We start from the raw sequence: 26,027 nt of genomic DNA, 5'->3' as shown, positions 1-26,027 counted from the left end.
TTTCAAATATGCAAACTATCTTTATTAACACTGAAACTCACAGCATGAAGAAAAAAGCCCTTGGGAATTAACATAGTCAAACTGTCAGAATGCTATGAACACACTGTACAGCACTGATTTCCAGCTATCTCTTTCTTCCTTGGGCAGAGGAAAAGAAGTACATACAATTTCAGGGCAGTTTTCATGGGCAGATCTGACTCCTGAAACAATGTGCACATATCACATACGTAATGTGACACATGGCCTATCATCCGAAAATCCATATTTTTCATGGATTTTCGCTCTTAAAATTAATTTTGAAGAGATGTGTCCTAATCCAAGAGCTCCTCATTTATGTATGCATTGAGATAGCTCTCTATTTCATCCCAAATGTTGCCCATCTAATCATTAGGAATAAATCTGTTTGCAAATAGGAGAAACCTGGAAAGTTTCTGCAAGTAGAAGCAGCAAGACTGCAGTAAAGAAAAGACTGCATAAACTCTCAAATATCTGGTAATTTAAAAAGACAGTTGATAAAATGATTTAATAATTTCAGTTATCCAGTTTTGAAGGCTGAGTTAGTACAAGGTCAGTGTTGGGTTTGGAAGGAGTACAAACACTTCTGTATTCTTGGCTGAGCTCTTAAAGCCTGCCTCCTTGCCAAGTCAGATGCAGTGGGGATGTGGGTCCTTGGGATATGCGCTGGGAAGTCAAAGACAAAGTGGAGAATTTTGTCTATGCATTGAGAAGTTCTCTTTATATCACCAGCAGGTACAACTTCAAATCAGCATGCACTATGCTCCTTCCTGGTAAACCTTGCTTTGGAAGACTTATTACTGGAATAAAGTAAAATATTCTCTGGTTTTTTAAGGATGGGATTAGTTGGGTAAATCAAGGTGGCCATCAAAATGAAGTATGCAGCTTTACAGAGTGAGAGTTTAGTATTGCCTTTCCTTCTTGGATTAGCAAAAAAAAAAAACCCCTCTGTGTATATGTATGTTTGTGCACATGTGCCCCTTTCATATATATATACAGAGGTGAATATATATATATATTACATATATATATATGTAATATATATATATATATGCAAATTCCTGACAATACTTTACTGTTTGGGTACCGTAAGCAGATAGATAATCCCAGTCATAAACTGCTTAATGACATGGATAAACACCAGAGCTAAAAACTATCAGCTGAATTCTGAAATTCCCCATGGGAGACTCATTTGTAGTATTTGAAAATGAGGCCTCTACTTGTTTGTGCTCCGTTAATCTTGTGTTGAAAGCAGGAAATCACAAATGTCAAGGCTTGGAGTGTACTACTTTGTGGGAACATCTGAGATCATGTTGATGCAATGTGGTATGGAGAGCCCCTTTTGTGATATGTTCACATGTCTGCTAACAGCAACTGAAAACAGGTTAGACTCCTGCTGAGTTTTATTAAAGTATCATTAGGATCCTTCCAGACACCTTTTAAAAATGATCAGGCTGGAAGGACCCTTTGCAATATCTCTAAACCAGAAAGCACGTGCATATATTATAAAGCCAGAAGGGACCCTTATGATCATCTAGTTTGGCTGTCTGTATAACCCAAGCCATAGGACTTCCCAGAATTAATTCCCATTTGAGCTAGAGTTCAATCCAACAATCTTTTCTTCCAATTCATCCATCAGTTTGCCCTTTATATACAGGAAGTCTCTTCAGGATTAGAATTCAATGCTTTCTTGAAAAGTTGGACAAATAGTCTGGAAAAAAAAAAGAAAAAAAAAGATGCAGTTCAGTATGGACAAATATAAATTACTGTACTTAGGTAACAATAATCAACTGCACAAACACAGGCTGGGAAATTACTGGCTAGGCAGGAGTTCTGCTTAAAGTAATGTACGAATTATCATGTATTACCACTGGAGTGGAGGAGTCAATGCTATCATGCTGTTGTGAAAAAATAAGGCACTTTATTGGGTTTTATAAGCAGTTCTGTTCTTTATGAAGGTTTAGACTCACATCAGCTGAGCTGTGTTAATGATAAGCTAGTGCTGTCTTAGCCCACTATAGATACAAGCTACTGCAGAGTATCTTAAAACTCTTTGATTAAGATCCAGTCTTTAGATACAGCCGTCTCATCAAAGTAAGAGTCTAACCTCACTAAGATTTAAGGTAAGATGAACAGACTTGAATTCCTTGTATGTATGCATCATGGGCAGTTATCCTGATCAGCTGATGCACAGCATGCTGTTAAACTGTGGCAACTTGAGACTAAGATCTAAATCTTAATGTGCATGAAATATTCTTTCCTCAGTGCTCAGCACTAATAAATCTTTAGTTGGATTGTTGTGTCAAGTTTTAGCTACTCCACTTTAAGAAAGATGTGGAACAGCGAGGAAAAAGTCCAGAGGAGAGGAACATGAATGATTATTACCTGTGAGGGTATACAGGGTCTGTTTAGTCTAGAAAGGAGAAGAGCAGACATTATAATTGTATTCATACAAGATAAAAAAATGCTGCAAAGAGGAGGATAATTTGTTATCCTGCTCACTTGCCCCCTGCTAGAGCAGATCTCTTGTCAGGATAAGCAACCTGCCTCCCACAGTCAGGAAACAGCCTGCTGCCTTAGGGTCTGGAACCAAATACTACTAAATGGAGCTACAATACATTTCTATTTACCCTGCTCTATTATCCACTTTTATGTGAGATGCATTTGTCCATTTGTCTCAGATTCCCAACAATCGCCCAGCCCATAAAAATAGAATACTCTGCCCACAGGATGTGGAATGTGGCAGCACCAATATATGATCCTGCAATTCCTGAAGGACCAAAAAGAGCCTCAGGATCTGGCTTTGGACATCTCCAGAAATGTGTTTTAGGAAGCTTTGTTAGTGCTTGGGAGCTAAGCATGGGCACTTGTGCAGTTGTGGTTGGCAAAGTTGACTCCAGATGATGCCTCTGAGGTCCACTTAGGTGCACCTCTGAGTTTATGGCTAGGCCTTCTGGATGAAAAGAATCAGTATGGAAAGCCAGGGTAGAGGGGTTTAAGGGATATACTGGGTTTGGAATAATGAGCAGATCTCAAGTAAAAGCTACCCAGGTTAGATAGATCGGCTGTGCAACAGGAAGTTGCTTGCTGCTGTTTCTGAGCTTAGCCATTTCTAAAGCAGGACAGCTACACTGTAGTAGCCCAAGAACTGTGGATCCTTTACATCCTCCTGTTTGTGTCTAGTCATTTACTGGATGTTCATGGACCAGGATACTATGGAGCAAGCCCTGTTGGTCCTGTTCACTGGAGTGAGAGATACAGGCTGTGTTCCTGGCCACGCCAGGGAAAGGGGATAGAGCATGGATGAAGCAGGTCTCTACTTCTTGCTCGAGCCTCTTGAGATGTTTTGGATGTTGTGTGGGCTTATGTCCAAGTGTGTTAAACAGAAGCTGAGCTCCATTTGGTAGGAACTGAGAAATTTATCCTGCATTTATAAGTTTAGTGTCTGGCAAACTTGTACAAGTGCTGAGAAGTGACTGGGTACTGCCTATAAAAGATAAGGAGCTGTAGAAAGACAGAGGTATTTGGAAGCACAGTCTGGAGCAATGTGACTGAAGGGAAGTAACTTCTGAAAATAGCCAAAGATGAGCAAAGGAACAGTTCCCTTAGGAGTCTTATAATGAGGAGTGAAACCGTTTTCTGAGCAAATCTGGGGTAGCAGGGAGTCATTCCTGGCATGGAGGTACCACCCAGCTGCTCAGGTGGGCAAACTGTTCTTAAACTTTGCATTTCCCCTTCTGGTTTCACCAAGAGGAGAACAGCTTGCTAAAGAGAAATGAAGTTAACTGGTGTTTGGCAGAGTTTGGTAGAGGGGAGACCTGTTTCAGAGGCTGCATAATGGAGATAATAAATTCTTTAATTGTTCGCTGCTTTCACAGTCCTTTAGCAGCTTGCACTACTGAAAAGCCTATTGACCCCTATTTGTGCTACCAGCCAGCACAGTAAGCCCTGTCCCTGCTGTATGGTCTCACATTCCTTCAGGAGCTGGGTGACTCCAGTATCTGCAGCCAGAAGGGTTGCTGGAGGAGTGAGAAGCTCTCAGGAAGCGTCATCCGCATATCTGTGCAAACACCAGGACTGTGAGCAAGGAGGACACTGTGTTTATGATAAACACTCTTGGCAGTGAAGAGCTTGAACAGGAGTGCTGGGGCTCTCCAGAGATCTCCAAATGGCCAATGCTAAAAGCTTTATGTGCTTGGGGGAAGCCACTGACCAAGTGAAGGCTTTGCAGCTGTATCCTGCAGGGCGGAGTCATCATGGCAACATTTTGGTGCCAGCCCACAGGTTTTGGTGTCCCCGACCCACCTTGCCACTTAGCTGTGCTCATACTTTAGCTCAGAAACGAACGAGCTCCTAGTCCAGCTCATTGACTGAGTCTTCTTTACTCAGGTATAACTCTTGGACACCATAAGAATGACTAAATCAGGCTTCTGTGGAATAAAACTTTCTTTGCAGTTTAATTTCCTCCTCTTTAATGCCAGTCAGAAAGAGATGGGGGAGAAACGGGATCAGGGAAGACTGCGTGTGGCAGAGGTGGGGAGAAAAGTGTGCATCTTGGAGAGTGGATCTTTCTCTGTCCTCTACTATGGACTTCTGTTTCAAGTCTTGGCTTTTATAGCATTAATCTGCATTCTGCTGCCCAGTTTCACAGTGCTGTCTCACTCCTGGGGTGCCTGTGGATGTCACTCTGTGGGCAAACCAGGTGGGAGAGCTGCTCTTTCTCCTCTATCACAGAATTACCAAGTTCGCAGTCCTGCGCATCCAGCTCACGCCGGGAGAGATGCTCCACAATGCCAGCCCCCAGAGAATCCCCCAGGACATTGGTGGTTGTTCTAAGGCGGTCCCTGAAAAATCAGAGAGAAAAATACGAAATATAGCTTCTTAGCAACAGCTAAGGGGATGAAGATTATTTCAAGAAACATCTTCAATGAAACTTTTTCTACTTTTTAAGTCACTCTAATAATTGACACTTCAACACTGACAGGAAAATAACTCCCAGAAAGCCTTCCTTGATTGATAGCCCTGAGCACAGGCTTCACATTCATTCCTGCTCTATTGCATTCCTAGTTTCTCACTGAAAATTTTGGACTTGCCACAAAATGAGAGAAATGTTATTGTGGTTCCACATGGACAGTTTGCTTTCCAAAGGGCTGCTAAGGCCTTTCTGCAGACTCAGATGAGCCTCGCTACTTCTGTTACACTTGAGCTGCATTTTGTTTTACAAGAAGTGCAGAAATTCTGGTGCAAACCTATGACTTAGTGCTGCTGTGGAGCCAAATTTCCTCAGGATGGACAGTATACACTAAGACAAGGCGCCAGATTCTTTGTGCAAAATAGCAAATCTAAAACACTCTTTGCAATGAGATATTCTCCACAACCACAACTGTATGTAAGAGCTGAAGCTATCACCAGTCCAGCAATCCATCATATACTTCAGCGGTAACAACAGATAAGACTTTTGGTACCTGATTGAAACCAACCTTTCTGGGTCAGTACAAGAGGTAACCTGGCATCTTAGGAGGCAGGGCTTTTTCCAGCCAAGTCTGTTCTTATGCACAGTTCACAGGAGAAGTGGAGGTGTTGGGTAAGACTCTGTTTCCAACTGCTCAGCCATGGCTGGGAGCAGACTTCGGCTGCTTTGGCTACAAACCAGCAATACAAGATACAGAAGAACAGAGGAAGCACTGACAGTGTGTCCCTGAGTCGGGATTTTGTTCTGTTTGAGAAGACTGAGAGAGCGAGGACTGTGCACAAATGCATTCTTCAACCTAGTTCCTAAGAGCACTCCTGTGAAATCACTTGTCCCAAGGTTTAAAAAGGAAAGAAAGCTGAAATGGGGCAAAGTAGCTGTCTAGCTGCACCCATCTAAACACTCCTCAACTTTGTACAGCCCAGTCTGATCCCACTTTCCATGTTTGGTAGCACAGAACCATCACTCTGCAGTGTGAATTTGCTTATTATTGGCACAACCTGCCCCTATCATTCTGGAGATAGTTTCTAGGTGCCTTTTAAGATAAAGCAAACTAAGGACATTCTGCCTGGTGACCAGGCTGATCTGCAAGTGACCTCTGATGCCTTGGGTCATGAAAGTACGTGGTGAAGTCTCCAGCATGGGCAGAATGTGCTACTGTGCAGAGGTCTCATGGATACAGGTGTGTTTTAAGCTTAATGATACAGGTTACTGAGACTGCTTTTAGCAGAGACATTGGGAGTACAGGTGAACTCTGTAAGCATTGGCAGGGAGCGCACAGCAGTGCATGCTGCTGAGCAGAGAACTTACAGAAACCAGTCCACAGCGATGATCAGCGTAATGTCTTCAGTAGGCAGCCCCACTGATGTCAACACTATAACCATTGTCACCAGTCCTGCTTGGGGAATACCTGCAGCTCCAATGCTGGCTGCTGTGGCAGTGATGCTGGAGGGAACAGGAAAGCACAGCTATCAGCAAAGGGAAGAAAAGAGGTAGTCGCATTTGCAAAAATGTCAGGAAGTAGCTCAGACTCATAGTCTACAAAACACCTTGGCAGCCTTTCTGCCCTGATCACCAAGCAGGATGGTGACACATGGGACATCAACACAGCAGCCAAGCTCCCACCTGCCAGGCACCCATCCATAACAGACTGCACACTGCAGCTTTAGCTAAGGGATGGCCCAGACCTGGAAATGCAATAAGGCCTCAAGTGGAGCCTCAAAATTGTGGTGCCCAAATCATGTGTTCTTCTATACCTAGAGGTGTAGTGCACCCTTCTTTTCCATACTTTTTTTTTCTCATTGTATCTTCTGAGCAAAAGAGGAACCTGACCACACTTCAGATAAGACAACAAAACTGAAACCCTTCCTGTAGTCCCAAAACTCTTTCAAAAGTCACCTTATTGTGATGATCTGCCCGAAGTCAAGTTCATAGTTGTTGACTTGTGCAATAAAGATGGCTGCAAGGGCCTCGTACAGAGCAGTGCCATCCATGTTAATTGTAGCTCCCACAGGCAGAACAAACCTCGTGATGCGCCTGTCCACACCATTATTTTCTTCCAGGCACTTGAAGGTGATGGGTAGAGTCGCTGAGCTGAAAGGAATTTACAAAATAACATGAATTCGGTATATGCTGGCTTTGAAAGAGGGACTAAGCCTCTGCCTGGTTTATGACCTTACCCACCTGCTTTTTCACCCTGCCATGTGAGCCAGAGGCCAGAAGCTGCTAGGAGAAAGAACAGTCTAAGCAAGGCTTCCTCAGATATGGTGCACGCTGCAGTTGCACATTCAGACATGGCTTTCCTCAGGGGGCTGGGACAGGGGCTGTGTAACCCTGAGGCTGATGATGCTGGTATAACACCAAAAGAAGGTGATGCTGGAGGATTCAGGGTACATAGGACAGAGCCTCAAGACCAAAACTCCTTTTCCAGCTATTTAAAAAACTTGAGCCCTTTCTCACCCCCCTCAGTGCATAAGACAAGAATAACACATGTGAGAGAATATATCTCGCAGAGAAAGCAGAGAATTGTTTCTGAAAGAGAACATGAGCAGGAAAAATGCTGTGTGTTTCAGTATGAGAACGCATGTGGGAAAGACTGTTATGTGCTTGCCAGGAAATGAATATAGCAAGAAACATGGCATCTAGTGAAACGACAGCTACCTAAAATCCCTTGCTTTGGCTGTGTTGCATGGCAGTGGGAGTCATTGAACATATGGGTGTTTATGCCTTTGTCCAGGCCTCCGGTGAGTTTAATGCCAGCTGCATACAGTATTTGTGCTTGGGAGAGAGAAATGTGCAAATGTGTGAGTACATGCGTGTGAGGTATGTGCATGTGGCATAATGCTGCAATTTAGTGGGATTTGATATTTGTCCTGAGCTCAGCATTTCAGTGCTGCAAGCAGAGTCACCACCATGTTTGGTAAGGAAGAATACAGGCCACGCACTGATGGTTAGAGGTGGCCACATGATTAGGGCTCCTGAGCAGGAGAATGGGAATCTTTCCACTCTCAGATGAGCTTGGCTGGACCAGTGCAAAAGCTGCTAGTGCTAGAAATTGTGAGACCACAGTGCTGCACTGAGGGCAATGGAGTGCTAAGAAGCAGCCCCAGAGTATCCACACCAGCCCCAACCCTATTCCTATGTAGCCATCGTACCTTGAGGAGGTGCCCAGGGCTGTGATGAGGGCCTGCAGAAGCCCTGCAATGAATACCCAGGGGTTTCTGTGAGTGACGATGAAGTAAAGCAGTGGCAGGATGCAGAGGGCATGAATGAGGAGTCCAACGATGACAGTGAGCGTGTACATCCCCAGCTGACCTCCCATCACTGCTAGGTCATCCATCTCCAGGATTTTGCCAGCAATTAAAAACATGATTCCAACTGGAGCGTACCTGTGGCAGAAACACAAGGGCAATGCTCAGAACTGGCACTCACACTTTCACACCAGCTTTAATGCATGCTGTCTGGACAAATCCCCAATAAGACAGCATACCAGAAGTGCTCATTGAGCCTAATTGTTGGATGATACTTCTGGTTTCTTTTCTGGAAACCTGGAGAGAGCTGGCACTTGTTCACCACATGGTCAAAAAACAGCTCTTGTTGCATTGTCAGGGACCCCAGCACTGTTGTGTGTACAGCCTGGGCACTGGTGGAGGTTTCCTCCTCCTTCTGGGTTCCCTACATGTTTCTACAACACTTCTTGTAGAATTGATAGGGGAGGTTACATAGACGAGTCTTCAGAGTCCCCTCCTTTCCTAACAGACCTTGTGCTGAGAGTATTTTTTTTACTGAGAGGCACAGGGAAGTACAGGATAAACAGGCAATTGGGGAGTAAAAGAAATAGTGTCCTATAGGCTCTGGGATATCAGCCTTGCTATCTTCAGATGTTCACATTTAGGGAATAGGAACGTATAGGGAATCCACATCTGGTGGAGCAAGGACTAGGCACACCAACACCTGTGAAAGCAGCCATGGCTTATATAAAAACCCATTTTGAGGTACACTGCTATCCTTTATATTCCTTATGGTTTTTTTTCCCCTCCATAACAATGCATCTCATGAGCAGCAGTGAGGCTCCACAGAAAGGAAGCCATAACACAGACATGGAGAATATCATGGGCACTAAACTAAACATGGACAAATAACTGGACCAAGGAAAATCCCAGCTCCACGGCCACACCTCTCAGGGCTGGGCCTCTACAGCTCAGGAGCTCACATGCAATTCATGCACAAGGCTCAGAGGTCCACATGCCGAACTCCAACTTAGCCTGGGAGGTTTGGAAAAGTTTCAGGAAAGGATTTCACAAATATTTCATTTCCTCTGACCTTCCTCTTAGAAGACATCCTTGGCTGCAGCTAGTGACCAGATGTCCCTAGGAAAAACAAGCTCCTGGGAGATGCTCTGCAGACTGTGGCTTCAGGAAGGAGTGCTGGGCTGCAGCTGACAGTCCTACCTCCTATACCAGCTGGATTTTGTAAGTCAGGAGGTCTCTCCAGACAGTACCTACTGTATGCGCACAGGCAGTTTCCTGAGTGTAACCAATGTTCTATACATCAATGCCCTGCCTTCTTTCACTGTAAGGGGGAGCTGAGGAGGGGATGTTGAAGGCACCTTGAAATTGTCTCTGGGAATAGTGTGCAGGTCTACTTGTTCCACTGTGCTTGTGTTCTCCCTTCTGTGCCCTCGGGCAACTCTTATCTCTTCTTAAAAAAGCAAGGCCCCAAGTTCTGGCTCATCCGTGGAGGAAAAGATCCCAGAGGGGCTGGGGCTCCCCAACACTCTGCTATGAGCTCAGGGTTGTTCTTTCCCTTTGTGTTTTTCTGTGTAAGGCCTGTCCCCCTATGCTGAGGATGCTGTTCTGAGATACATTCTGTGACTAGAAAATCAGGGAAAGGAAGCTGGAGTGGTCTAAAATGGGAGGGAGTGCGGGGCTGACAGATCCCTTCCCTGTCAGACATTTCCATGTATTCTGCCAGCCCCACATCTCTCCTGTCTCGTGGTACCTACCACAAACTGCTATTTAGACCTTGAGCCCTAGATGGGTAAAGAGCTTAAAGTAACAAGATTTGGTAAAATGCTGCCTTCTAGAGAAGACTCATCTCAGCAATGCCGTGTTTATCTGGACCACGTAGCACAGGCAGCCTTACACAGAAAGCAACAAGCAGCTGAGCTCTAGAGGAGTCGGGATCTGGGCAACCTCATATTGAAAGGGAGTAACTTTGAGTTGACCTTGTCAACCCAGCTCAGCTCTCAGAGCTTATGCATACAGATGCCACCCTGAGTAGCAGGAAAGTGGCAATAGGTTGTTGTGCTTCATAGCTAAGTCAGACTCCTGGAACACAGCTGGAAGGAAAGCTTTTGGTGGGAAAGCCTCACACCCTACCCCTGTTGGTAAGGCTAAGAGATCTTCCACTCCAGCTCTGTGGTCTTCCAAGGATGTTTCCAGCAGCCTCAAGGAAAGCAAGTCCTGGTGTACCTGATACTTCTAAGGTAAAAACAAAAAACAGGAAATGAAATGTGAACAAATATCCCATCCAGACTTTTCCCTCCAGCCTGATGGAGCCAAAGGAGAGCTGTGCCCATCTGCTTTTCCTGTGCATGTCATCCTTAAAGCTACCCCACTCTCATCAGGTCAGTAGAAACTGCACCTGCAGACCTCCTGCTCCAACCGGCCGTGCTCCTCACCAGATGATAATGGCCACCAGCCTCATGATGGCTTCGTTGAGGCAGTTAAAGAACTCCCGCAGGGCCCGTCCCTTCTGCTTCATGCTGCCGATCACCAAACCGAAGCACATGGAGAACACTACCAGCCCCAGCGCGTTCACCCCATTGGCTGAGCCCGGGATGGGAATGACTTCTTCAAAGGTCAGCACCTCGGAGATGGTCCCCAGGGCATGAGTGACGTTCTCCAGGATGCTGGTGAAGTTCTCAGGCACAGGGATCTGAGTGGTTGTCACACCTGCTGTGACATTGGTGCTGTGGAGGACGGTTCTGGTGAAGACCCTGGTGCTGTACTGCGTCTTGTACTGAAAAGACACAGATTATCAGATACACTCACAAGTGCTGGTTCAGGAGCTCAGGACAACATGCTAGGCTCTTGCATCCCTTCCTAAAGAAAGGAGAGTACTGCAAGTTCCTGCTGACCTGTGTGGGAAACTTGCCTTGCCTGTTCTCAAGCTCCCTAGCTTAGTGATTTCATCAAAAAGTTCATAGAGCTGAAGGTCAAAAGAGACCATTGGAGCATCTCAAATCCCTAGGACAGAGGTATTCTGGCTTCTCTGATAACCCTTTATGCTGTTTCCAAGGGCAGTAGCACTACAGAAGTGAAATATACTTGGAGAATCTGCTCCCATTTCACTGCCAGTCCAAGACTGCTACCTGAGATCACACAAACCCTTCCTGACTCTGAGTGTGGGATGAGGCAGAGGTTGAAGCCTCCATCTACAGACAGCTTGAAAAGCTTTCGTGGGGGATAATATAATACAGACTAATGACTGCAATGCGTCCTGGAGCAGTCAGATTTGGGGAAGCGTGAAGGCAGTATAGAGCAATTGCTGTTCCATCCCTCAGAGAAGTAGGTTGGACCATGGTCTAGGGCACAGGGCGCAAAGGGAAGTTATAGGCTAGGCAGGATTTCATACCTGTTTGAAGCAGGCTTCTACCAGGTTGGGCGGGAACATATTCCTGCAGTAGATAAAACAAGGAAAGAGTTATTGTCCTGTTTGAGTAGCAAGAAAACATGGGCTTCCTGGCCAATGCCTCTGTCCTGGAGCAGTGTCTCAGGTCACAACTCTCACAATGCCAGCTCAGGCTACAGAGCAGATGGGCCATTTCTGTTTGACTGACAGACAGAAGATGGGAATATGCTGATCTGGAGCCAGGCACTCTCCTGCATCTTTTCAGACTCCTGCCACATCTTTTCAGAAAGTTGTATTTCAGGTATGTGGAAGGAGACTACATACATACAGCACTGGGATATGGGTCCATTGTAAAAGCATCATCAAACCCAACCGAACCTTGAAACAATACCATATTACAATTTTTAATATACTGCCCTGCTCTCAGTCTCATGTCTACCGGTGTCCTTTGAGCTCTGTTACCTTGTACCTCAGAAACATAGCTTCATACCACTTGAGATGGTACAGCTTTGCAATTCACTGTGTAAGGTCACAGCAAGGGAGGGAGAGACAATGTCTCAGGAACCACTTCCTTGATTTCCTTGGATCGGTGAAGATGGATATTTGGAGTAGCCTTTTCTGGGTGAATTTCTGAAGGACAGTTTTCATTACTTGTTTTGCTGAGCACGCCTTGGCCTCTTGCATTAATACCTCTAACAGAAGAGCTGCACTACAGAGCTCTAGGTCAAGCACTCAATCTCAGAGTGGCAAAGCCAGTTAGCTAGACTAAGCTAGAAGTAGTAGGCTGGGCAAGACTCAGCCATAAACTCTTTCCCTAGGAGTGTATGCCTAAAGCTAGGTGACACTTCCAAAAGACATTCCGTGGAGGAATGTAATCTCACTGATATGGTCTCAACATGATACCATCTTGTTCACCTACCTCACCAAGTCCATGAAGGCATCTGTGGTCTGCACCTGCTCAATTCTGCCTTCTCGGTGAAGCTTGTCCTTAGATCCTTTTCCTGGGTGGATGATGATCACCATGAGGATGCCAATGAAGACTGCTATGATTGTGGTCACCATGTAGTAGACGACAGCCCGCATCCCCATCTTCCCTGAGGCTCTGCCATCCAGCGAGGCCATTCCTGGGGAGTCACATAGAGACACAAGGTGAGAAGGTCTATTGTCTTAGAAGGAAGGGGAAAGCCTGAGAAAGATTCAAAGTGTGCAGGGCACATGTGTGAGTTGGACAGGGAGCTGGGGTCTCTAGGAAGCACAACATACAAGGGGCAGACTTTGGAGCTCCGGGGTGATGTCAATATGGGAGAATGTGGCTTGTGGTTACGAAGAAGCATAGCACTGGTCTTAGGCTGCATTTGAGCAGCTCCTAAAGCTCTCAGAAGGGAAATAATCCCCTCTCAGTGCACTGGGCCTTTAAGTCCCCACTGGTGGGATGTTTCAGCAGGTGGAATGCCTTGCAGTACCTTCTGCTGTCTGAAAGCTTGGATGGCTGGCATGTCTTCTATGAAGACCTAGATGAAACAAGCTCTCCAGTCAGTGATCAACTCCAGCTCTTTTGGACTGACACGAATTAACCTTCCCTAGGCTGGAGGAAACCTGAAGCTGAGTTGGGCAACAAACTTGTTGATGTTTGAGGTTACATAGGATGAAATCCTTGTTAGTGCTCAAGTGTTGGGCATTGGAAACACCACATTGTGTCCTCCCCAGTCTTCCGAGAAAGCACAAGGCCTTCTGCTTCTCTTCCCCACTACTGAGCCAGCAGGAGTAGGAGTGCAAATCATGTTCACTACAGCTGTAGGTTCAGGCTTGTCACTATTAGCCAAGCTAATCCAAGCACCTCCAGCTGGGGCACAAAGGAGTACTCCAACAATAGCTAGCATCTGTCTTTGCTGATTATTGCCTTGGCTGAAAGCAGCAGAAAGCATCCTCACCTGTAATCAAGCTAGAGACAATGAGAGGAAGAACCAACATCTGGAGCATACGCATCAGCAGCTCGCCGGGGAAGGAGAAATACTTGATCTGGCGATAGGTCAGCTGGTACGGCCGAAGGGAAAATGCCAGGATGATCCCTGTGGATCAGCAAGGGATGAGAATGGAAATGGGACAGTGTGATCCAGTGGTCTGTCCCTCAGTCCTACAGTGTGGCTTTTCTCTTTCTCATCTCCTTTCAGCTCCTCCTCTCCCCAAAGGAGCAAATGCTCTTTCTTTTTCTAAAAGGCTATGATCCAGTTTTTACTGTATGCTCTCTCTCTCCCTCTGACATATTTATATGCACATGAGCCTTGTGCTAAACCACAGGTTTCCTCGTTGCTCTGTCTGCTGCTCCTTCAGGGTCTGTTCCCAGGAAGTTCATGAACACAAAAATGCTGTGACCAGAGATATGATCTGCCAGCCTAACCTAAGTGTGACTACACAGTTCAGAGACTTTGTCCCCCCACTTCTTAAAGCTGAGTTCAGCCAGTGAGTTAGAGACATATAGCCTGGACCAAAAGCTAGGGACAATCCACTCGCTGCTGGGCAGATTTAGTTTGCATTGTATCACAGCCCTTTGCATCAGTTACCCTTCTGGTCCTGTCAGGCTAAAGCTGTGGGCTGAATCTGAAGAGCCCTTATGCCTGTAGCTGCACTCACAAGAAGCCTCTGAAAAAATCTGGATGATTTTTTTGAGGTTAGGTAGAGCTGGATCATCAAACCCTTTCTGTTGTAGGCTGTTTGTAAGCTGCAGCCAGAAAGGATCAACAAGGACTTCTTCACACGCACCCTCTGCAAGGTCTGTTGCTCTTGCATACAAAGGTACTCCTGATGTGAACAGCACTTTGAGCTGTCAGCTCATCAGCTTCACCTTCCCAGCCAAATCGTTATGATAAAATAAAATCTTTGTAGAATAAACAAACTTTTCCCCACATTTATAAATGGTGCCCAGTGTTGCCACCAGCTCCATACCTAATAAGACTGCAGCAATGGTGAAGAGGACGAAGGCATTTCTCCTGAAGAAGCTTTTAGCGCTGTCGGCAGTGATGCTGTGCATCCGCTTCTTGGCCCGTGCTGCCCGCTTCTGCACCGCCTGCCGTAAGCGCTGCACCCGACTCTCGGCATTGAGCCGCTTGGCTGCGTCCTCGTTGAGGAACAGGCTGTTGACATGGCTCTGCTCGCTCATGGTCAGCACAGCTGCTCAGTCCCCAAGGCACGGCTCTGCCTACGCTGGGCAGGGAGAAGCACAGGCAGGAAAGCATAAGCTGCAGCACCCGCACCTTGTCTTCATTTTTAGGTCATTTCCCTGGGGCCCTAAGCAGGTTTAGTGTTGATTAATGAGCTCCTCTGCTGCTCTGCAAGGAGCAGACCCTGGGGCAAGGCATCTAGAGGGCTGCCAGGGTCTTGTCACAACTGCTCTGGTGTCTCTGGAGAGGCTCTGGCCTCTGTAGCACACAGCCTGCACTGAGGAGTGGCTTGTGGTGGCCTGGGCAGACAGAAAAGGCTCCACAGCCACCCAGGCTTGTTCGCAGGAGTTTTATCAGTTTGGACAGGAATGACTTTTTATCATTTGGCAATAAAACCAGTTCCTGTACACAAACAGTTCCAAACAAGACCAAGCAGCAAACAACACTTCTGACATACCTCCTAGAAGGACAGGCCCCTACCAAAGCTGCTATCCCCATGACAGCAAGTGGCACCGGCTGTTTCTGCAGAAAGGAACATAATCCCTTTGCCTTCTGTGCAGCCTGAGAATAATGCTTTACTGATTTTCCTTTGAAGCACAACAGGACTTTCAAGTAGTATCTCTTGTCAAACTCCGCTGATGGGGTTAACTTGCTGTCCTGTCTTCACAAATACTAAGGTTGAGTTCAAACCTACTCCAAAGAGGTAAATAAAGAACCAGTTCTGCTCCATTACCATTACCAGGCTGCAAGACCTGGAGCAGCCTACTGTTCTTTAACTGTTTATTTTTTACTATTATTCCCATATTCCTCAGAACAAAAGAACAAGGGGGCTACACAGGCATAGCAGTCCACTCAAGTGCTGGAAGGCACCAGCAATCCAACAGTTCTTATCATTAGGAGGATTATTGCCCAACTATGCAGGTGCCGTTTTCCTACTGTCACTGTGCCTTGACAGATACAAGGTCTGAAAATGATTCTTGTTCCCAGGAGTTTGCAAAGATAATACAAGACTAGAAGAAACCAAAGAAGAACAAAGTCACCTTAGCACATCAGCAGGTGCTGAAAGACCTTTCTTTGGTGTTGCAAGTCATTTGCAATCCTAAATTTAAGTCAAAGAAACCATCACAGCTGGGATTACATTCTCTATAAAGTACACATCTAGTGTCTGCCATTTGGACCCAGATAAATGCCTATCATGAACTGAAGACATCACCTTAAAGAGGAATTGGTTCATGGTACAACATTCAAGGTCATTTCCAACAGACAGATGGAGGAAAACCTCCATTCTGATAGAAGATTTGTTTGCACAGATGCTAATGCCTTCATGAGGTTCAGAGCAGTGGAGAGACACCTGAGGTGGCCCAGCCAAGTCACTCTAAGCCCTCCCAAGGCTAAGATGTGTGAAGACCACTGGCAAAGATTCTGGGCTTTTGCTGCAGGAAACTTACAGTGCTGCTGTGGTCACCCAAGCTTTTGGACTAGCAAACAGCATTCTGTGGATTTTGGTCTGCTGATTCCAGCTTGACCACGCATTCCCTTTCTTATTACACCGCCTTGCTATTATCTGTTGATGGAGCCAATATACATCAGACTAGGTGAAAACTTTGCCTGTCTTCCTCCTTTTCACTGCCAGTCCTACTTTTCACAGCCACATATGAGAGAAAAAAACCTGCAAAGTACATATTGCTTCAGTTCATTAAGTTTGTGCCTCCTGAACTCCACAGTAGTTTAAGAAACTGTGGATTCAATCCCCTGTGGCCCAGAATAGACTTGTATTATTTATTTAGTAGCCTCCCAGATACAGAGTTGGACAAACAAAATTATTAGCTGTCGGGTTCCAATGAGCCAGGACTTTCACACATCTCGTATCCTCCTGTCTTGCCAGTTACTGGCATCACTGGCCCTACAAGGAAGAGGACACCTCTCAGATCTCACCCTTTACTATCACAGACTCACTGAATAATCCCTTTTGTGATCCATCTTATATTCTTTTGTCTGCAGGATTTCCAGAAGTCTGTCCCAGAGCTTACTGCCCTTATGGTGAGAAAAGTAATTGTCTGCACTGTCAGCGGCTGGAGGGATAGAATAGAATAGAATAGACTCTTTCAGTTAGAAAGGACCTACAACGATCATCTAGTCCAACTGCCTGACCAATTCAGTGCTGACCAAGTTAAAGCGTGTTATTAAGAGCATTATCCAAATGTCTCTCAAACACTGACAGGCATGGGGCATCGACCACCTCTCGAGGAAGCCTGTTCCAGTGTTTGAATACCCTCTTGGTAAAGAAATGCTCCCTAATGTCAAGCCTGAACCTCCCCTGGCACAGCTTTGAACCATTCCCACGCGTCCTACCACTGCATCCCAGGGAGAAGAGATCAGTACCTCCTTCTCCATGTCTCCTCCCCAGGAAGCTGCAGAGAGCAACGAGGTCACCCCTCAGCCTCCTTTTCTCCAAACTACACAAGCCCAAAGTCCTTAGCCCCTCCTCATAGGACATGCCTTCCAGCCCCATCACCAGCATTGTGGCCCTCCTCTGGACACATTCAAGGACCTTCATGTCCTTCTCAAATGGTGGGACCCAGCACTGCACACAGTACTCCAGGTGAGGCTGCACCAACACCAAAAATAACCTCTCTTGACCAGCTGGTTATGCTGTGTTTGATGTACCCCAGGATATGGTTCAATTTCATCCCATGAATGCTGGGATGTGGCCCAATGCTCGACTCTATCTAGATCCCTCTGCAAGGCCCCTTGTCCCTCAAAAAAGTCAACAGCACCTCCCAGTTTGGTATCGTCAGCAGCTTGCTAATGGGGCATTCAACTCCTGCATCCAGATCATTGATTAAAATATTGAACAGCTCTGGCCCTAGGATTGAGCCCTGAGGAACACTGGCCAGCCAGATGTAGCCCCATTCACTGCAACCCTTTGAGCTCTGCCATCCAGCTAGTTCTTCAGCCAGTGCACCATGAACCTGCTCACCCCACAGCTGGACAACTTGTCCAGAAGGATGCTGTGAGGGACAGTATCAAAAGCCTTACTAAAATCCAGAAAAACTACATCCACTGCCTTCCCTTCATCCACTGGGTGGGAGACCTTATTGTAGAAGGATATAATTTTCCTTTGTGAACCCATGTTGACTGTGCCTGATTATTGCATTATCCTTTAAATGCCTTTCAGTAGTACTCAGTATAATCTTCTCCATAATTTTTCCAGGAACTGAGGTTAGACTCCCAGGTCTGTAATTCCCTGGGTTTTCCTTTTTGTAGATTGGAATAACATTGGCTAGCTTCCAGTCAGCAGGGATGCGGTGCAACTTCCTACAGCAGAATGGATTATCACCCAGCAATCACTTCTAAAAGCAGAACCATCAAAGAAAGTTTCAAACCCCAAAGACTCTCTTTCTTACTCCCAAACCACTCACGCTTCATCAAACAACCCAGCACACCTTGGTAAGGTGAAGTGCTACCTTACTTTGACATGCAAAGTTCCCATCTCTTTAGTGAAGTGAAAACAGTCGCTCTGATGGCTCTGAAATCACCCATCACGGGCTTGCTACATGCAAACCAGGCTTCCCATTCCCTATGGTGACCTGAGGAGACCCGCGTTGAACCAGGACTATGGAAATGGAGACTCACCTCTCCTCCAAACCTTCTCTTTCTTAGAGTTGGACCATACCACCGCAACGGCATGAATTCCTGTACGGGGAAGGTGGGAGCAGAACCCACACTCACCTGCTCTTTTCTCCAGATGTCTCCCCATCCACATGCACTGGAAAATGTATTCTTGTGCAAACAAAATGAAATTTCTATTTTGATATGGGAAAGTTCAGGATTAGTCATTAGATCCCATGTTCCTCCATGTGCTCAGCAGCCTTCTCAGAGCACAACTTATTGCACAGAAGGAACTCACCAGCAGAACTTGCTCCTGTGATGTCCCCACCCTCTTGCTGACTTGCTCCCTTTCTCCATCTGCATATTTTGCAATACAGCGGCCCCCTCCACAGCACATTCCCTCTGCATCGCTTGCCTGAAATTGCATAAATATTTTCTATTGCATCAGCTGGAAGTTCTCAGACTGCCACAGTAAGTCATCAAAATACTCTTGCAGATTAACAGTCTGTCAATGGTTTGGATTTTCCTTCTTCTGAGGAAGAAGGTGGCTTGGCTCTCTTGGTGAAGGTTCTCCTATTTATGGCTGCTTCTCCAGGCTCCACTCTGCCAGAAACACTCAGGGACCGCATTTTTGGAGGTAACTTCAAGGTTGGACCAGGAAGCACAGGATATTTTGCAAGAAAGTTCAGTGTTGCAAAACTAATGCCTAGTTCCTGGCAATGAGGTTTCACATAAACAGTGGAATTTTGGCTATTTTAGTGACATCAGTCAGAAGATGGTGAAAGTAAAAAATGGGGAAGGAAGACTTTTGCACTATATTTTTTTGTCTTGCTCTTTGCAGATTTTTGTGTTGTTATCTTCCCATCTACACAGAGAAGATTTCCAACATGGGGGGAGGATGGCAATAGTGCTTAAGGCCCTATAAAGAGCTAGGAAACAGGAAATCTCTGAATCAGCTGAGATGTATCTGTTCCAACTTGTACTGTATGTTGAAGAACACCTCTCCTCTTTATGCCTTGTCTCTGCTAAAGCAGCCAACATCAAAAAAGCTGAAACCATCCAGTGTGCAGCACCTTCCCATGAGCATTTTTTAAAGACAGAAGGTAATAAAATCCTGGCTGAAGGGAAAGAGGAGCTAGCCATTGCACACTCGCCAGGAGGCAGTTTCGCTGGAGGGCTAAGTGTGGTAGCGTCAGGGCAGATTTGCATCCCCTTGTCACAAATTGCATACTTTTGGCCCCCACATGCACCCTTGTCCTTAAATACCGCTTTATCGTAAAAAGGACATAAGCAATGTCAGGACATGAAAATAATTTCGTTTTCCGAAGGGTATCCTAGCTCTTCTCAGATCTGTGACAAGGGGATGCAAATATGCCCATATGCTACAACCTACTGAGTGGTTTTTTGCAAGTTTGTCTGAGATTTGCACAATGGGGAATGCTAGGCACAAACCTGAGTCTGCCCATCCACCGTGGTGGTAAGGACAGTGATGGAACAGCCCTGGGAGATGGGCTGAGCTCTCTGCTCTGCATCCATCATCCCGCTGCAGCCTGGTGGCACATGGGGAGAGTCTCATCCCCTGAAACACCAGGAACTGAACAGCTCCAAACTTAGAAACTGAGAGTAAAATATTGCACACAGCAGAGAAACTTCTTGAAATATTATCTTGACTGTATGCTTTGACTACAGACTTTTTAAAGGCACACAGCCCCCCACATCCTTATCCATGCCCCTCACCCAGAGAAAAGGCCAGCTTGTTAAAATTGAGAACTAGGGAGAGCAGTAGAAGTAAAAGACGATCTTCAAATGCATCTAATTGAAGAAAAAACCACATCAGTAAGGATATAACCTCAGTGTCAGATCAACCAGATTTAAAAAAAAAAATTTTGGCAAGGATCCCATATGAAAGCAATGGATATCTCATGGGATGAAAGGGAAGATTCCCTTATGATCACTCGTGGTGACAGACAAAACCAAAATGGGCAGAATTTCATGGCTATTTATGCCAATAGAGAGATTTCAGTTGTGAGGTCCAATAAGAAACTCTGCAGAGCGCAGAGCTATTAATCTGCTCACAAGTGACGTGGAAGATGAACTGCTCTGCGAATAAGTGAAAAGCAGTAAACACAGGAAGGATAACTCTTAAATGTATACTCTAGTGATTCAAAAAGATATTGGAAATATCACATGAAAGCACAGGCTGACAGCAAAACAGTGTTAGAAATTATTATGGAAGAAATTAGGGGACAGAAAAGAAAACAGTCGTATGATGACCTACAAATATAGAGCATACTCCACCTCTGAGAGGATAAGTGGCATCCCCAGGCCTGCCCTGCTTGACTTGCTCCGACACCATGTGGCTATGTCCTTGCTGGCCAGACCCTGCCCTGCCGCCACCTATTTGTGCTTGGCTCCCAGTCCCTTTGGGAGCTACGAGCCCATGCTGCTCCCTGACAAGGCTTTCTTGGAGGCCAGATATTTGGAGTTGACCCCTGAGGGTGTAGTGTTGACATTTCAGACTTTGTCTTGCAATAAAGTGGAAGTGCCCAGGCATGAATTATGCTTGTGGGGAATAATACAGCTTTCATGTTGCAACATGAAATGCTCAAAACTGGTTTTTTCTTTTTTTTTTTTAGTATTCAGAAACCCATATGCTCATCTTAAATATTGCTATGTCACAACAACAGAAAAAAATGAAATTATTGGGGAAAAATTTAACTTGTTTGCTGAAGGAATTTTGCATTTATCTCACATGCTAAGAAAGCAATTGTGAAAGCCTTCATTTTCTTCTTACTTTGTTTTTTGTGCAGGCTGAGCTTCAGAAACTGATGTTTGACTGTTATAGAGCTGCCATCACTGAAATGTTCCTACACTCAGTTATTCGAACAGCAGCATCAAGAAGCAGGCTGTAAGTACTTCTTGGGGTTTTTTTTCATGTGATGAAAGATTTTGTACTTCTGTATTGAGGCAGTTTGCATCCATGGGAGCCCACAAGCAAGTTCCTCCTGAGCTGTGCACGTGTCAGACTGTCAGCAGGGGTTAAGGGGAGTCTTTCCGCAGGAATGCATGAGCCATAAATCTGGTCTGTGCACTGGGCAGGCATGTAGACTTTCTGTCTACCTGTTTCATGGTGTCTGGGGTAGCCCTGCAGAGCCCTATGGGAATGGTGTCTAAAACTGAGGTTTGGTGCAGTGTAGTGCCCAATGCTATACATCTGTAGGGCTGCACCTGAGGGCAGGATTGTGGGGGGAGCTGGGCTGCATCTGCTTATGCAGAGCTACACAGGTGAGAGAGGGCCCAGTTCCATGTGGAAAACAGCTCCCAAGAGGTCAGGGCAGTGGTGCTGGCCAGAGAAGGTCAGTTCTGTGTGGCAGTTTCTGAGTTTCTGCCAGGGAGAACAGACAGAGTTTGTGCTGCCCAGAGAACCCATTTCACTGTTATGTTTGTAACCAGCAGGGGAAACTCACTGTCCAAACAGAGCTTCACATGCCTTAGCACTCCTTCACAACCGGAACAGAAACTACATTTAAGCCTACGGAAAATAAACCTACTCCATGCCTGTGCACAGCTCTGCCCTCACTCCAGTCACATGCAGCAGCCTCTGGGGTCATGGGGCTGCAAACTTTCTGAGCATGAGGGGAAAATGCAGAAGATCTTTGGTCTGGTTTTGTTCAGGCAACAGTCAGGGTTAGGCTGTGCTTGGTGGAAAGGAAATGCATTTGACTACTTTACATGGTCCAGATGAAACTAAATGCTTGCAAACCACTAACAACAGTGCAGCCTGGAGGTCCCAGGTGGGACCAGCACCAGGGTCCAGAAACTCTGCTCTGTTTGTGGCCAGCAGGTCAAAGGAGGTGATCCTTCCCCTCTGCTCAGCACTGGTGAGGCCACACCTGGTGTGCTGTGTCCAGGTCTGGGCTCCTCAGTACAAGAGACATGGACATACTGGAGAGTCCGAGGAAGGGCCATGAAGATGATGAGGGGACTGGAGCATCTGTCAGACAAGGAGAGGCTGAGAGAGCTGGGACTGTTCAGCCTGGAAGAGAGAAGGCTCAGCGGGATCTTATCAATGTATACCTGAAGGGAGGGTGTAAAGAAGACAGTGCCAGACCCTTCTCAGTGCTGCCCAGTGACCAGATGAGAGGTGGTGGACATGAATTGAAGTACCAGGAAATTCTTCTGAAGCATAAGGAAAGGCTTTTTAACTGTAAGGCAGACTGAACACTGGAGCAGATTGCCCAGAGATGTTGTGGGGTCTCCCTCCTTGGAGAAATTCAAAAGCTGACTGGACGTGGTCCTGAGCAACCAGCTGTGGTTGACTCTGCTTTGAGCAGGGGGCGTTGGACTAGATGACCTCCAGAGGTCCCTGCCAACCTCAGCCATGCTGTGATCCCTCCACCTTCTGCTGATGTCCTGTGAGACAAGGCTTTACAGGACTTTTCAGACAGCACTGACACACCCTGTCCCTGGCAGTGTCCTGGAGCTGATTTACATGTATAATTAGTACACGGCCACAGTCTGGTTCCCCACTCTTCTCTCACCCCCTAACCCCTGCACAGCACTCTTGCACCACACTGAAAGATAAACAAGAAAATGCTACTTCATAGAAATGGCCAAGTGCTGTTTGTGGTTGTCGGACAGATCATGAGGACCCCAGGGGTGTCTCAGCAGAGGGGGAGCTATTGGTCAAGTGGTTCCACTGTGAGATACTCCTCTGGAACAAGGAAGGTCCTGCCCATTGGCAGGATATGGCATTATAGGGCACTTTTGCCATGGTGTGCGGGGTTGGAAAAAGTAAATGAAAAGTTCAAGTGACGACTTAATCTGCCTTCTTGCCCTGCATTTTGTTCTCTCATGAGGCAGAGCATCAGCAGTCGGCCCATGCCCTGCTCCCTCTGCCTGCATATAGCGCACTTGCATGGCTTTCTGATTGTTATCGTGTCCAAGAGATGTCAGCCGATTATCACATAACCAACCCTAAGGAAGGCAAAAAACTGTGTGGCCAACACAGCAGAGGAGAGCTCCAGTCTACAGAGGGTTCAGGCTCTTGGCTGGGACAAATCCAGCTGTCACTACTCAGAACAAATGGATGAGACAGTGATTGAAATGCTGGTGCTTTACATCATTGTCCCACTATTGCTGATATCTGCGTAGAAGAACACACAAGGGGTTAATCTAATTAGTCAGTTTTACTCCTGGGACTAACAGAAGTTAGCCAAATTAGAAATGCCCACCGCAAAGTCTCTCCCAGGTTTACCAGCCTCCAGGGACTGGGGGAAAAGTGGCAATAAAATCCCAAAGCAGCGATGTTTAGTACAACATGTACTGTCACACCACTGCCATGGGCACAGAGTGTGGCACTCAGGTAAGCCTTGCTGCTAAAGGGATGACACTGGGAAAGCATGTCAGAGGCAGGCATCCCCCCCTCAACAATGGTTACCCCAGGCTCCCTCTTCCCTCTACTAATGCAACTCTCTTGTTTTTTTTCGTTGCTGAAAGCCAGGCAGAGACTGTGAAATATTCAGCACTTTTGAGCCCACTGCTTCTCTTGTCTCCAAGGAAACTCTGCTATTATGCTCAATATCAAAACCAGCAGGATTTTCAAGGAGGGAAGTCTTCACAGGTAGCAGCAGGGAAGCACCCTAAGGGGGAGAAAAAGGAGGAATCTCTGCAGGAGGAGAGGGGTTGGGAAGAGCTTTGCACAAGCTAGGCAGACACAGAGGGGCAAGGCATGGGGTCACTGAGAAAATTGTACTAGTCTTTCCAAGGTGGACAGCTTCTGGTGTTGGGTCGCCTAGTGAGAGGGCAGAAGTTAAATAGCCCATCCTTGCGTGGAGGGAGGGAAGGCTCAGTGCTTGCGAGGAAGGGATGTGCCTGGCTGTTCAAGGGAAGGCAGGCAGGGCCATGCTTCACCCTCAGGACTCTGCTCAGTGGCCTGACAATTGCAGTTAGCAGCTATCAAGACCTATTTGCTTTTGGGCAGATCGTTGGCACTTCAGAGTAGGAAGCTCCAGCCCCTCCACCACCAGGTGAGTAAAACAGGTGCTTTGCAAGGACCATCTTTGCAAGGATGGCAAAGGACGAGTGGATGTCTCCGCTCCCACCTCACTTTCCCCCATCAGTAGCTCACTGTCTGTGGTCAGGAGCATTGAATCCAGCCACTGTGCTGTTAGCTGGGTTTTTTCAGTCCTGAGGACCAGGATAGAGAGACCTCAGAGACCCCCTGCCTGGAGGCATCCTCAGCCCTTATGCTGTTGGATCCTTTGCAGCCTGGCCCATTGCTTGCCCTTGGGAAGGGCAGTACAAGCTGAAAGCAAGGCACCCAAAGTGCCTATGCTGAAAATTTCCATTCACAAGCCCAACTGGGGTGAACTCAGCCATCTTTGTGTTGCTATAGCAGCCCCTGGCAGGGCTTTCTACTCAGTGAAGTGCTAGGGCATCTGCGTTTTCCACTCGCTACCTGGCAGCCAGCTCCCTCCCAGCCAACTGCTACCACCACAATGGACCCAGGAGGAGAACGGATCTGCCCAGGGTCCAGCCACTGACCCATCTCTGTAAGAGAGCACCAGCTAAGGGGAGAGGAATCTGCAACAGGCAGGAATTTCAGCCCAGCTAAGCTCTAGAGTGACAAAGTGATCACCAGCTGGTCAGCTGGTTTGGGGCCTAAGTCCAATACTCGGAGGACAAGTGCTGCTCTCCCCATTGCTCCCTACTCATGCTAAGGTCCTCTGATAAGGTTGTCTCTCTCTAGCTGTCCACCAGGCATTTCACCCCAGCCCAGAACATACAGTCCCACTTCTAAAGCACTCCCCTCTGGGCAGTCCCCTCTCCTAAAGCAGGGTGAGAGCTATCCCTGTTGCTCTCTCATGCATATGCTCAGGGAAATCTCCTGCCATCCTCCTGTCCTGCTTCAGCCCCTGGACCTGGCACTGCTCTTATTCATGCATTCAGATTTGCTGACAAAACCACTCACCTGGAACAAGTGCCGGTTGTCAAGCAGGAAGGGCAGCGGGTCTTTTTCGTCTTGGGGGATTATTCTGAGTTGTTTCGTTCTTTAATTCTTTAAGCTCAAAGGCAGGATGCAGGATTTTCTCCTTAGAAAGGTACAGCATTAGCAGAGAGCTCTGAGCAGTACCTCCTGAGAGAGGAAAGGAAGACTGTAATATGCTCAGGATACATGGCAGTCGGGGGTGGGGGAGTGGCATGTAGGAGGAGACTGAAAAAATCTTCGATGATTGCAGGAGACGAGAGGACAGAAAGCACCTGTCACCATGATGTTGCATACAGCCCATACTGGATTTAACACTACCAGTGTTTTTGCGCTCTCTTCTGCCTCCTCACATAAGCTGCAAAGAGAGTTAGCCGTAACAGAGAGCAGGGCAAGCTGTTAAATGAGAACCAGACCTCATCCCCATCCCACTCCTGTCCCTCAGCCTGTTCCTTCCACGAGGGTGGCTGCATGCAGAAATCCATCCAGCAGCAACAGCTGGATACCCTGAATGAGCAGGTCCTTCACAAGTCCAGTCTGTGTAAGCAAGACCTCAGAGATCCAGACATACCCCTATGGTTTGTCCGAGGGGTAGGGACATGTGTCTGTGCCTCAGCTGAATCACTGTAATTTCCCATTGGTATATTAG

General features: G+C 46.7%; 1 protein-coding gene across 9 annotated transcripts; it reads right to left on the bottom strand.

Annotated features, from left to right (window-relative positions):
* Window positions 1-1,400: 1,400 nt before the first annotated feature.
* Window positions 1,401-25,521, bottom strand: LOC128148233 (excitatory amino acid transporter 4-like). Of its 9 annotated transcripts, XM_052801812.1 has the most exons (12): window positions 18,511-18,688; window positions 14,564-14,821; window positions 13,552-13,689; window positions 12,540-12,744; window positions 11,624-11,666; window positions 10,668-11,008; window positions 8,140-8,373; window positions 6,884-7,078; window positions 6,296-6,430; window positions 4,756-4,859; window positions 2,401-2,428; window positions 1,401-1,726 (listed from the first exon to the last, which is right to left on the bottom strand). In XM_052801812.1, the coding sequence occupies exons 2-11, from the start codon at window positions 14,775-14,777 to the stop codon at window positions 2,424-2,426; spliced, it is 1,614 nt and encodes a 537-aa protein (XP_052657772.1). In that variant the 5' UTR covers window positions 14,778-14,821; window positions 18,511-18,688; the 3' UTR covers window positions 1,401-1,726; window positions 2,401-2,423. The 9 variants fall into 9 exon arrangements, 3 of the variants coding, with proteins under 3 accessions (XP_052657772.1, XP_052657771.1, XP_052657774.1); XR_008237220.1 differs by lacking the exons at window positions 2,401-2,428; window positions 18,511-18,688 and adding an exon at window positions 25,364-25,521 and having other exon boundaries at window positions 3,987-4,859; XR_008237219.1 differs by lacking the exon at window positions 2,401-2,428 and having other exon boundaries at window positions 3,987-4,859; window positions 14,564-14,812; window positions 18,507-18,688.
* Between the last annotated feature and the right edge of the window lie 506 nt (window positions 25,522-26,027).

The sequence above is a fragment of the Harpia harpyja genome, chromosome 11, assembly GCF_026419915.1.
Source record: "Harpia harpyja isolate bHarHar1 chromosome 11, bHarHar1 primary haplotype, whole genome shotgun sequence".
Lineage (NCBI taxonomy): Eukaryota > Metazoa > Chordata > Aves > Accipitriformes > Accipitridae > Harpia > Harpia harpyja.
This window is presented reverse-complemented; position numbering and strand designations above follow the sequence as displayed.